General features: G+C 39.8%; 1 protein-coding gene across 4 annotated transcripts in view; it reads right to left on the minus strand.

Annotated features, from left to right (window-relative positions):
* Positions 1 to 16,458, minus strand: part of ehbp1 (EH domain binding protein 1) — a 162,457-nt gene that overhangs the window by 40,935 nt on the left and 105,064 nt on the right. For 2 of the 4 annotated variants that reach the window (XM_082557092.1, XM_082557093.1), the window contains 3 exons: positions 7,950 to 8,094; positions 5,452 to 5,703; positions 3,535 to 3,692 (listed from right to left, as the gene is read on the minus strand). In XM_082557092.1, the coding sequence (XP_082413218.1) occupies positions 3,535 to 3,692; positions 5,452 to 5,703; positions 7,950 to 8,094 (555 nt within the window). The remainder of the gene's footprint in view (positions 1 to 3,534; positions 3,693 to 5,451; positions 5,704 to 7,949; positions 8,095 to 16,458) is intronic. The other 2 variants (XM_082557094.1, XM_082557095.1) reach the window with 2 other exon arrangements.

A 16,458-nucleotide genomic window follows, 5' to 3' on the forward strand; every position in this document is an offset into this window, starting at 1 on the left:
CTTTCTGTCATTTAACAGTTTATATATATTACTTAATTACTTTTGTGCATTATGAATGGCCATGGGAGAGACATTTATTAGTGTAAAACTTATGAAAATATAGTTAAAAGTCCAAAAATCATGGCAGGGGCCCCTAGACCTTCTGTTTGACAGCCCTGATTTAAATAATTTAACACACATTTTTATAGGCTTACTTTAAAGTGATTTCCTCTTCCTCTGATGATGATTATTACTAATCATTTATTTATTTCATAATATGCATTTCGCTTTGTGCATTTTTTTTAAACTTTAAGTTACTATCCATTTTGGCTTTCTCTATGTATTCTGTATATATGTATGAAAATGTTATTATTCGCATAAATAAAGATGACAAGATCCATTTATACAGACAATCATGTCAAGCGTGCAGATCTACAGACTTAAACATATTGTGTTAGAAATATAGTTTAAGCAAACAAGAAATACAAAAGCGTGATGCAAAGCAGCTGAAAACTTAGTGCTATTGGTCATATAAAAGACAAAGGTCCATCCAGTTAGTGATTTTATGAATATTTCATTTGTTTGTTTAAAGAAAAATGAAACAATCACTGATAATTGGATGTCAACGGATTTGTTGGATTAATGCTCCTGTCCTTGTCATATTTTCATGAGGATGTTTTTTTTTTTAAAGATTTTACCACACTGAGTGGTAAAAGCTGAAGCTCTAACAATATGTGGAGGGAATGGTTTATTTAGCAAAAGAATAATCTAATCCCTGGGGAGACTGATTAGGGCACTGGGCCTGCCTCTCCAATTATTACATACTGTTTAACTGTTGTGAATTGTGACTTGTTCACTAGACTACAACTACAGGTTAAACAGCAGCCACTCTCTTAAAGTTCAGCAGCTGCATTTCAACCAAAAGACAAAAAAAGAGAGAAAAAGAATAGTCTTACATTTCTCTCTCAGCCACACACACCCCCACAAACACACCCACCCACAATGCATACCCACTTGGCTACCCCTCTGTCTCCTTTTTACGCTTTGGGACGAGCAGATATTGGGGTGTAATTTTTACTTTCTGCCGCTCCCCTCTGCATCACTTATCACCGCTATCATCTCTGTGTTGAGCTGTGGCAAGCTGTGGCAGTGGTGATTCAGGGCTTTTGGTGCATGTGAGTCTGTGAATGTGTGTGCATGGGGCTGCGTGACTAATGTTGCAGTCTGCTGAGCGTTGCATGCCCTTATCGTGCGCTGCCGAGGCTGCGCATACACACAATCGCTAATGAGAGGACGAGTGCGTGTGTGACGTTCCTGCAGGTCGTTCCAAAGGCCTGAAGGACTTTTGGGAGACCCGATCCTCTTGGGACAATTTATCCATATTTCAAAGGACAGAAAAAATGAACCCAGTCAGCTGACGAGGGAGAACAGACATGATTATTCACATTCGCACACATTTACTGTAAAACTATTACTTTAGTAGTTGCACCAAACTTAAGTTAAAACTGGAGATGATAAAAGCTGCACAAAAATAGAGCAACAGTATTACTAAATTCTTGTGTACCATCTTTACAACAGATGGCAGAATTGCATAAATTATATATTCCTAAAAACTTCTCGAAGATGACAAAGATTAGTGCCAGTGTGGCTCTGTTAGGCTTAGAAATGGTTTAGAAATTTTGGAAATTGCACCTGAAATAAACAATCTTTAAGTTGTTCGTACTATTCAGTAACCTAATCAAGCACTCATGGTTTCCAGTGCCCAGAAACCAGGGCTGCTCTGACTTTTGTTATTTTATATAAAAAGCGGCAACATTCAAGAATCTAATGCAACTTATCATCTTACTCATGCCTTTCACCTTGTAAGAAATAAATGAAGAACCAAGAAAATGCTCTAAGTTAACACTGTTTTACCTGTTCAGCTGATATCTGCCCACTTATGTCCACTGTAGAGATCATTTTTTTTCTGTATTATCCAGTCTCTTTCTCTAGCAGCTGTAAACTGGGACATGAGATGCATTTTGGACAAATTTTGTCTCAAACTTACCATCTTAGCAGATTGTTAGCAATACACTGAGTGTAACGATACAAGTCGCCACCCATCAAAGCCAATTTTCAGGCAGAAACCCTGAGCACCTGTTGATGTACTGTACAGAACACTATTTCAAGATACAGTCTCTAAAATACCTCTTTCTGCCTCAGTGACAACATAAAACTCCTAAATACGGTGTGTGTAAATCTCCTGTGTAAAACTGTAATGAAAAAGTTAATCAGCAGTTAAACCACAGATTTTAAACTCAGCTCATGTGAAGTGAGAAAGAAATAACCGACACCCCCCCCCCCCCCCCCCCCCCCAATTATGACACACAGCTTTTTTGTAAATGAGTAGATGTGAATTTTGAAAAAATTTGAAACAGATGCCCAAAAACTTTAGGTTTCACATAATGTCTCAGTGTTACCGGATTCACCAAGTTCACAGATTTAAAAGGCACAAATGCTTCACGTGTTACATTTTTATAACTAATCAGCAAAAGTATTTCATATCCTTTTAACAAATAACTTATCTAGATCTAAAAACGTTTTTAACTTTCATTACATTTTAATTTGTGTGTAGCAATGCTGGTACTGCATCAACACACCAATAACAACAATGCTAACCAAACCCTTCTGAAAGCTGGTTCTGACCAACTGGTTTCATATTTGATACCCCAGAATGATCGCCACAGCAGACCCACTGCACTGATAGTGATGGAGCTCAAATCAGATGTGAATAGAGTATGTAAATACACTTTTGGGTAAAGTGCTATGAGAAGAGTTAGGAATGTACCAAATGATAATTTTACCTCTCTGAGGGTCAAGCGGTAACACGCACGCATACGCACTCCTTTGGCCATAAAGGACTAAGCCTTTTAGGCTTTGAACACAAGAGGGTGTTTATGTGAATCGATGATCAAAGACACCCTGGGTTTTGCTTGTACTGACAGCCACACACATACTCACCTTATTCTACTTGACATTCAAAATCAATTAAACAGATGTTCAAACCGGCCGACTGCATTGTTGACTCAATATTCACATCAGAAGCTATAGACGCAAGTAGCCATAACATCCCCCTGTTCCCAACCTATACGCGCACGAACACACACACACACACACACACACACACACACACATATATATGACTATCTGAAAAGGTCACGCTTAATAGAGGGGACTGCTACATGTTATGTAGAGCATTGTGATGTCTGTCTGTGTGTGCATGATTCGTGGAAACAGACTCGAATGGACAGAGGGGGACAAACTATGGTCTTACATGAAGTGGTCTAGGTGACTGATGTCTACAAAGACTCAGCCGGCTGACAAGCGGGGTCAATCGGACCTAATTGATTGGACTAAGTCTTTGATGGTGTGCTGAGAAAGGTGGAAGAGACACACACACACACACAAACACACACACACACACACACACACACACACAAACACACAACAACAGAACGAGAGATGAAAGGAAAGAGGTAAAAAAACTAGAGAGTAGGTGCTCTGAGGTCAGCGTACCTCCAGTCCTTCTGCAGGGCTGAGTGGGGAGGTAGAGGAGGAGGCGGTGGGTGACGATGAGGAGGAGGTGGAAGACGGGGATGAAGGAGAAGTGACTCCTCTTGGGCTGACCTCCACCAGCTTCTTCAGCTTCAGATCCACATGCTTACTGTTTGTACCTGAAGAGAAAGAAAGGGACAAACTGATAAGCAATAAGAGGGTTATTTCTACAATTTATATCAATGTCACACTTACACAAAAACCAAAAAAGAGAAGCGACTTAGTCAGCTCTAACATCCACACACTAAGGCAAACCCACAGATAAGGAATATATACACAACAAACATATGTGAGAATACAACATATACAGTATACACAAACACGTGGAAAGAGTAGGAAGTCTTACATCCTGTTTGCATTATCGCCCAGGTTCTGAGTGTACATGTAGTCTAATCCCACCCCTTATGCTCACAGATAAATGAAGGTGATTTTGATCTTCAAAAATCTGACTTCTTTCCTACTTTTACCTCCACCCATTTTTTTTTGTTTTTTAACCTTTTCCTTCCCTCCCTCTCTGTCTCTGCTTGCCAGTAGCTGCAAACAGCTTTATTTTCCAGGGACTGGTAACCACAGCTCCCCTGCCAGGCCAGAGCACTGCACTGAAGAAGATGAAAGAACAGGAGGGCGACCGTTTCATGTGTCACCTCCCCCCGTGACACACACACACACACGCACACACACACACACACACACACACACACACACACACACACACACACAAGTGTGAGGATGCATGTATACAGATGCCAAGCACAGGCACATGCTTTTGAATGCAAACGTACAAATACACCACATATACACAATGGAGCAGGTAGGCTGAATAACCTTGACTTCCCATTTTCAGTGGAAATATTAACACAATAAACAGTGGTATCAGCCACTTAGTGTTACAATCACCACAATCAATTGCTTTCAAGACTACATAAAAATTACTACCAGCAAAAAAAACAAACAAAAAAAAAACCTTACACACAACTGTGAAACAAAAATAGTGCAGAGATACTGAACTTCAAAGCTTGAGGACGCATTTGTCTGTTTTTTATTAATGTCTGTTTCTTCTGGTCCCCTCACTGTACTCTCACCTATCTCACATCGACAGGAAATTAAAGAGGCAAATAAAGTAAATGAAATACAAACAAAGTAATTAGTTTACCTCTGAAGATTTGAGCAAACGCTTTACTGAAGATATTTTTTGTTTTGTTTATGTCTAGGGAGCAGTTTTCAGAGTTTTTAATTACTTTTTTTTTTAATTATAAAAGAAAACATAAAAACACCCCAACAGTTTTACACCGACAGTATGGCAGCTTCAAACTACTAAGTTAGAGTGCGTGAAGAGTAGTTTGTGGAAATGAACTGAAAAGATGAAAAGCTTGGGCTCAGGCAAGTGACTAAACGAAAAAATAAGTGAATGAGCAGCCTGGTAATAATTAAATACCTGCATAGCTCAACCAGCGCATTGGTTATAAATGTTACAACTAGTGCATAAACCAGTGGTTAGGTTTATGCACTAAAGTCTTCTGGGTTAGGTTTGGGCAGTAAATTCTTCTCAGCTATGTTTGGGACCTAAAATCATGTTGGAGAGCTACAGGCACAAAATCTAATGGATAAATTTACAAAAAGATGGATAACAACTTCTCACTATCTGGTAAATCAAAAATGAAGTATCTTTGGAAATGCATTATCTGTTAGATATTAGGTTAAAATGGTAATTAATTGAAGACAGTGTAATTCAATGTAACTTGAGTGAACGATTGGCAAAGAGGATTTAGGTACTAAAAGGGATGTTAAAGAATGTCCAGGCAGGTCATGAATTAGTTAGAAAAATAAAAGAAGACAGCGAGTCATGCAAAACTGCACAGCGTCAGCCAGTTATTTTACCCAAAAAGGTTAGCTCAGAGCTGGGGTTAGTAAGCTCCAGGGGGCCCTGGGTGCTGGAAGTAGTTGGAAGAGCCTCCAGTGGCAGCAGGTTAGTAGGCAGTGCAGATGCAGATGTGGCAGCGGAATCAACAGCATGATCATCACCACCGAAGTGGAACTGCTCCTCCTCGGCCCTCACATCTCCCTCATCCTCACCCCTTACACCAGTAACACCAACATCCTCATGATGACGTCTGACTCCGTCCAAAACATCTGTAGGTATGGAGTTGGACAGTAGAAAGGAGGAAAAAAATGAAGTAAGGAGCAGAATGAGCAGGAAGGAAGAAAAAGGAGATGGTGATGATGTAAAGAAAAAAAGGGCAACGATGAAGTTTAGAAAATAGAAAGTTGTTAAGAGAACACAATATAGAATAAAGGAGGAGTACAGAGAGAGACATTTGGTTAGTTTGTGATAATATTAGTCTGTGATAAGAATAAGTGTTAGGATCCTGTTGTTAACCATCTCCATCCACATTGTGCTCTCAAAACAACAGTAAATATATTATGATAGCTTTTGTTTGCAGAAAACTCATGGAACGTTTTAGGGCTCTGTGCACATTTTCTTTCTATCTACACAGATACACTAGTTAATACGTTTATTTATTGGCATGAAAATGCAGCAAACTCCAAAAGAGAGAAGAAAGGTCTCTGAGTACATCGATCTGTGTGGGCTTAGTGCCTGCTCGCAAAAATATCTGACACACAAAGTGAAAATGAGACCCCAGTTTAATTTCCACCAATTCAAGGATCTGTTACCCGCCTTTCTTTTTCCAGATAAAAGACGAAGGGGGAACAAAAACCACAAAAACATGAGTGTATATTCTATTAAATTTGCACAGGGGCTCAATAGAAACAACAGTGTCTCCACATTAGGAACAAAACAAGAAAAGCATGTTAGAAGAAACTCAAATGGAACTGCATGGATAACCCACCATGGATTAAAACAATATAATCAGTACACAGTGTTGCAAGCTCCCTCCTCCGTTATTTACTACTTGGTGGGGGAGAGACCAAGAACAAAGAAAGAAGAGGAGGGAGTCAACATAACAGCATTTTGTGTGTGTGTGTTTTTTTTTCCTTTTCTAATTTGCTAGCTGCGATGTGGAGCGTGCTAGCAAGCACCCTTCCTGCGTGGCTGGCTGAGGCCTAATTAATGGGAGGCCATGGTGATGGAGTTTGGAAAGTTTCTTTGCGGGCAGCCCGAGCTGCACTTAAAGGACTGTCAATGGCGCTGAAGGAGGAGAGGGAGAGAGAAGGAAGAGAGAGAGGGGCTAGGATTAGCCGTTCTGCTCGGCAGGCCTTGTGTATCACAGCCCACAGCATTTCTCTCTTCTCCTCGCCGCCACCGCCTCCTCCTCCTGTTCCCTTGTTCCGTTCTTTCCTCCAACTCCATTTTTAATGAGATCAACAATTAGTCCAATTCAGAAAAGCTGAAAGAGCAAATAAATCAAGTGCTACCCGCCCTCTGCCTCACTGTCCGTCTCCTCTTCTTCTGCCCGACATGTCGCTGAATGTTTACTCCTCGTTAAGGGATTATTTGTTTTTGATTTCTTCTTTTCTGAGCATAAAAGAAGTGCATCGCCATTTTCAGTCTTTTAGGTATTTTCTCTGACCTATCTTTTGTTGTCTAATCATCTCAAGAACATCAATGCTTAGCCGATAAACCACTGACTGGTAACCATTTTGATAAACCTTTTAATTCATCAGAAAAGCTCAATATTCTCTACTTTTCTTTTGCTTTTAATCAGTCAAACACTTTGTCTTTCTTTGTCCTCTTCACAACTACACAAGTTAGTTTAACTGTCTTTTCCACTTCTCACTTTTTGTCCTCAGCTGTCTCCTCTTTCCCTTTTCTGATCCACCTGAAGAGAATAACCAGAAAGAGGGGTGTAATGTTGAGGAATCATAAACAAATGACTCTGGAGGCCTGATAATGGTCATTACGATAATAACCCCAATTTCAAGGAAATGGAAAGCAGTGGGAAATGCACACGGGCAGCATTTGCTACCTCTGCAAGCTGTTATTAGAAGTGTCTGGTGTTTTGAGCATAATTTGGCCACACAATGCGTTGTGTTGATTAACAATTACTGGGTGAACGAGACGAGGGAGGACTTGCAGGGCAAACTGCTTGTTTGAATATAAGGGTGGTGCTTTTTAGACCCGCGGCTGTTGTCAAATGACATTTTGTTTTTCTCTGAGGATTAAGTAGAACCCCTTTAGAGAGCATAATGGAAATGTGTGTGTCTTAGCATGTGTGGATGAAGAAAGTGAGTGCATGTCGAAAGCATGCTACTGTGACATTTCTTTTGTATTACAGCCCATGAGCATTAGTGAATGTTAGTTAATTACAAATGCTTTTAACAAAACTCTGAAAGTGTGCTAATGTGGATAAATAAAGTGCGAATGGAAATGATCTCTCTATCAAGACTTCATGTTTGTTGCTGCTGTGTGAGCTGACCTCCAGCAGTGCCCGCCTTGCCACCTTTACCACTGCTTGATGGATCCAGCAGGCTCATGTCGGACATCTTGACTCCGGATCGAGCCTCGGCTATCAGCTGCCTGGCTCGTTCTCTCAGCTGTCTTCGCCGCTCAGCATCCCGCTCCTGCACACATGAGTAAAAAAAAACTCTCAGGGACTTTTGGACAGATACATATTCAAAAAGAAAAAAAAAAAAATCATGCATTTATTTCCACATCATTGCATCATTTTAAGAAGGTATTGATGTTATAACTGTTATTTAGATATATATGACTGCTTTGCTTAATGGTCTATCATTGTTTTAGGGCTTTATAAGCCCGCTGAATTAAAGCATGCCATATGCACACTGTATATATAGTAACTACTTCTCCATCCTTTTTTTAAATTGGTAACTTACTCCAAAATCTTTGCACTCTGTACCTGAACATGCTATACATGTTGTTACTGTATGTTGATATGGTGATGTCAGTATTGTCTGTCGTCTACTCTGTTACATACACTGAGAGTAAAGAAATAATTGTAGCCCAATTCCTTTTATGTGTATACAAACGTGGCTAATAAAAATGATTCTGATATTATTGTATCACTCTTTGGCCTAGAGACAAGTCAGCAATCATCTGGCAAACACCAGTCAGAGGGAAAAATAAGTATGCCCCAACTGGTTGCAAATGGTGGCGGGAAGTCCCCATTCACGCAGGCGACCAGTAGACTAGAGACCAGTCAGTGACCCCCGGTAACCAATGGTTGCTAGAGAAAAGTATATATTCTGCAGTCCGCTAGCAACCAAATCAATCGCAAGGATGTTTTAGGTTTAGCTTTGCAGCCATTTTCACCCTGTGACAATGAAACTGAGAATATATATTTTTCCCTAGCAACCAGAGGTTGCCAGAAGGTCACCGACTGGTCTATACTTATGTGCGACTGCTCAGCCTCAATGACCCTAACTAGCTAGTATTACCCAGCAATGATGGTGTAACCTTATAAATGCGCAATTATTAGTGTAATAAACTGCCTATGCTTAAGAAATCACTGCGTTCAGTGATGTTTTCCTACTTGTAAATTTCCTACTTGTTGTTCTTACTCCTTGCTGACTAAAGCACTCATGATGGTACTTGAGCGCATCTGAAAAATCATCATGCATGAAACTATGATCTGTACACACCTGGTACTTCACCAAGCCCTAAAACGTAAACAAAACAAGTCTTAAAAATAATAAAAAAAGTTTTGTTATGAAAAGCATGTACACCTTTCACTGCGTTATGGAGCTAGGAGCACAGAGATAGGCACACGCACCATCTTGGCTCTAGACAGATACAGTATTGAGCTGTCACCATCACAGCAATGGCAGAAATGCCATTTTCAGGTCGATCCAATCTGATCCCCCTGATAACACACACACGCACGCGCGCGCACACACGAAAACCTTGATGATGTCAATTGGCAAGCACTTAACAGATGATGACCCCACCAAGCAGCACCCTCACTGGGCAGGCCATCACTACATACAGTAACCAGGCAGTAGTAAACAAACATCCTGGACAGGTAATTTAAAATGACAGGAATGTCAGCGGGTGATTTCCAGAAAAATAGGGGACCAAAAGTAGATCAAAATACCAGAAAAACACAAGAGTGAATGCAACTGAACGGCACTGAAAACAGATGGGAAAAGTTATAAGAGAATATACTGACTGAATTTAATAAACATGAAAATGCCTTCATGACTTAAGCCACTGCAGCAGAAGTTAACATAAACTCATCTTTCCAACAACTCAATCTTTAAGCACAAACACACACAAAGTCCTAAATTTGCCCCCCCCCCCGCCCAAACACAGCCACATACGACCCAGGGGAGAATGAAGCTGCATTTTTCTGTCACTGCTCTCCCTCCCTGTGGTTTCCTGTTAATCAGCCTTCTCCATATTGAGGCAGGGGTTTTAGGGCTGGCCTATTGAAGCCGCCCATTTATCCATTAACAAAACAAGCAGCGCCCGCTAATGAGCTACATCTCTCCATTTCCATGTCAATTGTTTGTTTGTAGCCATTGTTTGGCGGGGACAATGGGGTTGTATTGTAAATGACAGCAACCCTAATGCACTCTGTGTATGTGTATGAGAGAGAGCCCAGGGGGATGCCCACAGGGAGATGGGAACACACCTTAGAGAGAGAGTGATTAAAAAAAAAAAAGAGGCAGTGGCAGTGGCAGAAGAAAAGAAGACAGAGAGAGAGATAAAGAGCAAGCAGAAAAATAAATGATGACACTACTTAAAGAAAAATACTTCTCTCCCAGGTCTCAGTATCTAACAAAGCAAGGAATCCATAAATATATTTTGTTAGCACTTAAAAAAAGGAACAAGAAACTAAACAAACAGGAAAAGGATCAAATATATCCTGAAAACTGTTTATGAACTGTTTAAACATTAGATGTCTAGACTATATTACCCATTATAAAACACATTTAGTAGTTACATGTATCAGTTTTTCCTAAGTAGAGGAAAAAAGGAAAAGCATTTCATAGGAAAATCCCTACCTTTTTTTTTTTAATAAAATGATTTATGAAATTACTTACTAAAATGATTTTAACCATTTTTTGTTAGCAAGGGGTTAATGTACTTAAGGATAAGAAAAGATTTTTTTTTAAATATATAATATATATATATATATATATATATATATATATATATATATATATATATATATATAAAAATAAAAGAAAAAGTAGTTTTGGTCAAATCCAAAATCATTACCTTTACCCTCAGGTGGAGCCACCCACAAAAGTCATCTAACTGTGAGCAGGAAAAACCCTTTCAAGGGGGTTGATGTTGTAACTTAGCTCTGGATATAGACATCAGAAATGACATCTGCAACTGCAAATGTTTCCCTCATAACTAAATTATAAAATAAGTACCTGAATCCAGACTCAATTTAGTTTGCTTATGGCGTTATAACCAAGAAAGAGCTGTTTATTATTTGTCTAATAGCACACACGTAGGTTGTTACGTGAAAACAAGGGAGGGAGAATCAGTAAAACACAAAAAAGAAAATGCTTTATATCTGGTCTGTGCCATGATCATAACAGTTATTAAGTTGTTTGTGGGACACAGAAGACTTTCAGATTTCAAAATGGTCCCTCTTGGTTGGAGGATAAAGGGGAGCCTAAGCAAGTTTGAGTATCTCTGGGTCTTATTCAGGATTGATAAGAAAGTGGAATGACAGGTGGACCAATGGATTGGTGCAGCGTCAGCAGTTATCAGGGAACTGTACCCAAATGTTGTGAAGAAGAGAAAGCTGAGCCAACAGCCCAATCCATCTACATTTCAACCTTCACCTATGATATCTGGGAAAGAGTATAGCTGAAACCAAGGTCATCTGTAGAATGGCTGGACTGAGCCTTAAAGAAACTCTGACGTCTTTACTGATGAGCGTGTTAATGAGAGACTCAACTCTTTCTGTGGACTTGTAGATTCAAAAGAACAATAATAGCGACAACCAAGATTGAGACTTCCCAACAGAACGTTAAACGTGGGTGATACTACTATGTCCATCCTCTATATTGTTTGTGTCAAACGTTGGGATGTAGCACGGTATGATCCCAAATAGGTGTTTTCTGTTTTGTCACATTCTCATAACAGTATCACACAGAGAGAAACTGCTTTTTCTTCTTTATACTTTCCATCCTTACTTTTTATTATGTCAAAGAAGCATGCTTCTCCCACTTTTTATAAATGCAAAATAAACAGTAATGTCACTAACGGCCTTCTGGCTATGGACTGGTTCCGATACACAATCTGGCCTTTACAGATATGGACAACTACCAGTTCAAGAGTGTGTGTTGTACCATTTTATATTTTATATAGACATATAGCCCACACAGCCCCCCCCCCCCCCACCACACACACACACACACTCCATAAAAACATCCCATTGCATTATTGTTGTTAGCCATTTTGGGGACAGGAAATGGGAAATTGACTTTGCCTATCCAGAGGCAAGGATTAACACTATGCTACTATAAAATGCATCTAACCACCGCCTGGCTCCCTCAGCTAAGGAACCGAGAGAGTGTGTGTGGTGGGTCGGTGAGGGGGCAAAGGATAGGAGAGGAAGGGCTTTTTTAAAAATGTGAAACTGTGTGAAAGACAAGAAAGACAAAGTTTGTCATATAAAATCCTTTTGTGGCATTAACTTTTACAGACGTTGATGTCTGTATGTGCATTCTGTGTTGGTAACGTTAAGAAATTAACAATGAAGAGTATAAGACGACTTTCTTTAAGAGTCTGCACAAAAACTTCAGAATGCTAAAGAGAAATAAACAGTGGTTGTGATAATAAGACTTAAACATGTTTTGTTGCCCCACTTGGTCAAAAAAGGCTCTTTTGATGGTCTAAAGGTCTAAATAATGTAGACTTGGGTGAGGAGAGGTCGTTTCTGGTTACTGTCAAATTTCTAATTCTTTCTCAAAACCTGTTGAGATTTATTTTGGCCACTCAAGTGTTACCACTGCTGCAATTCCAATTACAACTCATTGTTCTGTAGCAACACAATATGCCAGAAGTTTAGGGAAGAGTAGCTGAGCATGTGGAGATTAAATGCTACCTAGTGGACATAATGTTAAAATTAAGTGGTGATTACACTCAGTACTTCCAAGTTGGAAAGTGGCAATAGATACAACAGTGCTTTAACTTGGTTGGACAAGACAACAACAAAGGTGGATCCAAAAAGCCACGGGAATGCAACTTAATAAAAAAACAAACAAGCAAAACACCAAAAACAAAAGAAAAAATAAAAGCAGCAGAAAAATCATTATGTGATCAAAGCTGGGATGAAAAAGCAAGAATGAAAAAAGAGGAGAAAGCTTGTCAGCTGGTGGTCGGTGGGCAGCACAGCTTCAAGAATGGAAACCCAGGAGGAATAGAGACTTTTCTTTTTTAAATGGCGACAGCAAGAACAATCCTCCACTGTCTTCCACTGACTGCTGGGAACATCCAGTGGAAGAGAGGCTGAACGGATGAGTGCGAGTCTGAGACAGAGGGTTCCTCTGTGGGCTTGGCGTCGAGTGAGGACCTCTCTCCGCTCTGGAAGCTCTGTCTGAGCAAGGGGAGCAGGTTGTCGCCTTGGTTGCTCTTTTCTGGGCAAGTAGAAAGAGGGAGGGAGGGAGGGAGAGAGGGAGGGCACGCACCACTGGTCATGTACAGAGACCTGGCGTGGGCACACAGTCATGCCACGCACACACACCCACACCAACACTAAGGGACGCGGACACAATCACTATCTAAAAGGGTTTGCCAACCTCCCAGATAGCCAGCCAGTCTGGCAGCCAGTCATGCAGCTCCAGACATTTGTCATGACAGGCTAATTCACAGTCAAGAGGTGCTTTAGGTCTCTATCTTGTCCAGACTCACACACTCACACTAAAGAACCACAGAACACACATGCACACACCAAGCCAATCAAATAGTCATGTAATCACACACTCTTCAACAATGTTTAAAAGCCACAGAGATTCAGGTAGAAATCAGCTAGTTGTTAAACTCTGATTTTCTGTTACCATATCACCATGTGCCTACTTATGATAATCACAACAAGAAATGTCATTTACATATAATTATTCAGCAACAAATTAGTCGAAACATCACTAAATACAGAAAGCATCTTTATGAACCTTCAAGCAACCACACAGGAATGCCCACAGATACAGTCCACTATAGTTTCAATAGTTTCTATGCAAAGAATTGTTAAAGTTAGAAACTTAGATTTTATTAGACAGCAATCTGTTACTTGTTACAAAATATTTGTTATATTTTCAGTAACACTAAAATGATCTATTATAGTATGCTCATATCATTTTAACACCTAAATATATAAGATCTGGTGACTCAGCAATACTTAATCAACAACAAATATAATGAAGTTATGGTTACAGATGAGGTTATAAGGTTATGGATGGATAACTAATACTTCAACATCTACAAAGATGCTGAAAGGCCAGTCTTCCCAGATCCTTTCTGGAATGTTATCCTCAGAGTAAAACACAGCTAATGCAGGTATTTACAGCTCTATATGCTGGGATGAGCGAGCAGATTAAGGTGGAAAGGAACAAACATCATCATCCTCTTGGTGACAGGAAGGAGTGGGATTTATGGGAAATGTGGTTTTCCAGTTTAAAAAAAAAACCATCTAAACAAAGAGCAGAGATTTTTGTTTGGCTTAATTCCACTGAAAGGTGCAATGCCAGTATTTTTGACAATATTACCAAATTAATAAATCTAATATTTTTCCTCAAATTTAGGTAAAAACAGAAATGGAAAAGAAGGGAGAGGGAGTGAGAGAGGAAGAAGGGGAGGGAGGGAAAGGGAGAGCTTATCGGCTGGCTCCAGACAGAGTGCGCGGATCAATGGGCGTGCGAGGCCCACAGCGATCAATGCATTTGATAAAGATAAAGAAGAGCCACTGTACATGGCTATCAAAGAACCAGGACACAGCCTAATTATGATTCGACGGGTGCGTGCCCATGATAGGGGTCTGTGTGTGCCTGTATGTGTGTGTTATATGTACATAAATATAAATTTGAGAGATGTCGGCGTGGAATTTGAGCAGGAGTGCGGCTTATGCACCTGTGTGTTAGTGTGTGTTTATGTGCAACTGCAAAGATGCAGGAGTGGTGTGCAAGGTTATGTCTGAGGTTTTAAGTACAGTTAGGTCCGTAAGTATTTGGACAATAGCCGGTGCTACAAATACTGCACTACAGTGGATTTTAAATCAGATAATCAAGATGAGATTGAAGTTTTTCAGCTTTAATTCAAGGGGTTTAACATAAGTATTCCATTAAAGGTTTAGAAATTACAGATCTTTTTATACATAGTCTCCTATTGTCAGGAGCTCAGACGTAATCAGACAAACTGAGATAATCATGATCATGAGCCATTTCTCTCCTCCTCCATATGTTTCTCTTGACATCATTCTGTTACAAGTTCATCCTGGTTTCATCTGTTTGACGATTACTCAGAACTGTGCGGTCTCTTTAAGCTGTTTTTGCCCTTCTTAGCCTCGAGTGTAACTAGTAGTTTAAATCTTGTTTTAAATCCTCTCTATATGCATTCATGAAGGCATCTCTTGATTTAAGACTTTGACAATGTCAAAAGTGTTCTTGACTTAGTTAGATGTTGTGAAGTATTTTTTCTTATCATGAACTTTTGTTGTCTTCTGTGGTCTCTCAGGACTTGGGGTGTCTCTTAGCTGGCCAGTGTATTCCCTGTTTTTGAGAAAGTACCAGATTATTGATTTGTCTCTTCCTCACGTTTTTACTGTCTCTCTGATGAGTTTATTTTGTCTTTTTCATACTTACGAACTCCCCCTAACTTGCACTGACATTTCTAGTCCTCATTGAGAGATCTAGAAAAGCGCAATGAACTGTAAGTTCAAAAGTGGAATCAATTCAGATATTATATCTTCTTCATGTGTCATTAAATAGTGAATGCGGGAACAAGCCCACCTGGCCATCAACCTGCTTGTTCAATTACTTTTGAGCCCTTGAAAGTGGTGGGCTATGTATAAAAAAAGCAGTACTTTTGGTAAATGTCTTGAATTGAAGCGAAAAGTCTGAATTTCAATCATACCTTAATTGTCTGATTAAAAATCCGCCGTGGTGGTGTACAGAGCCAAAATGATCTGTGGTTCGAGAATATAAAAATCTAGTTTTTGTTTATACATACTGTATGTGCAAAATCTTTTTGGTATCTCTTACTTGTTAACAGTTGAAGCAGCAGTGGAATCATGTGTGAATGACACAGGAGACATTTTGCATGAAAAACAAATTCATATGGTTTGTATACGACAGAATATTGTTTTGAAGTACTGAGTATGTGGCAGAAGAACAAAGGTGTGCGTTTAAAATTCAGCTGATTTTTTAATAATGAGCAAATACGTTAGTGTGTTTGACTTTTGAAGTTCTGTTTAACTGTGGTTCCATAGTTGAATTAACAATTTGCCCTCAGCACAGTGTGTAAGCCGGTGTGCATACTTAACAAAGGACACTTGTACAGTAGGACAGGTAGAACAGGTTGAGTGGGGACATGCACACAAAAGTCAGAGCAGATTGTCGTTCTGACAGACGAGTATGATGGGAAGGTTCTGCCCTTTAAATAGACAGGATAATTGCTGGGGAGAGAGAGACAAAAAAGGTGAAGGGGGTGAGAGAGGAGGCGGCGGAGGGACATAGTAATAGAGAAACGGAGAACATGAGATCAACTCCCTGCCCCCTTTTGAAGAAAACAGAACTCACTTTAGAAGTTATGGCCTGTGTTAGTTCCACTACTGCTTCCTGAGAAAGTTCTCGAAAGTGCCGGGGTTAAGGCGGAGACATTCACTGAGGCACTATAGCTTATTCCAGATAGACTGGTGTGTTTGTGCAGGTCCAGTGATAACAGTTGTTAGTCAAAATAGCTGTTAAAATACAATGCAAGCAGTTTGTAACAGGTCATTGTACCATGTC

Source organism: Aulonocara stuartgranti, assembly GCF_965226115.1.
Source record: "Aulonocara stuartgranti genome assembly, chromosome: 13".
NCBI classification, from domain to species: domain Eukaryota; kingdom Metazoa; phylum Chordata; class Actinopteri; order Cichliformes; family Cichlidae; genus Aulonocara; species Aulonocara stuartgranti.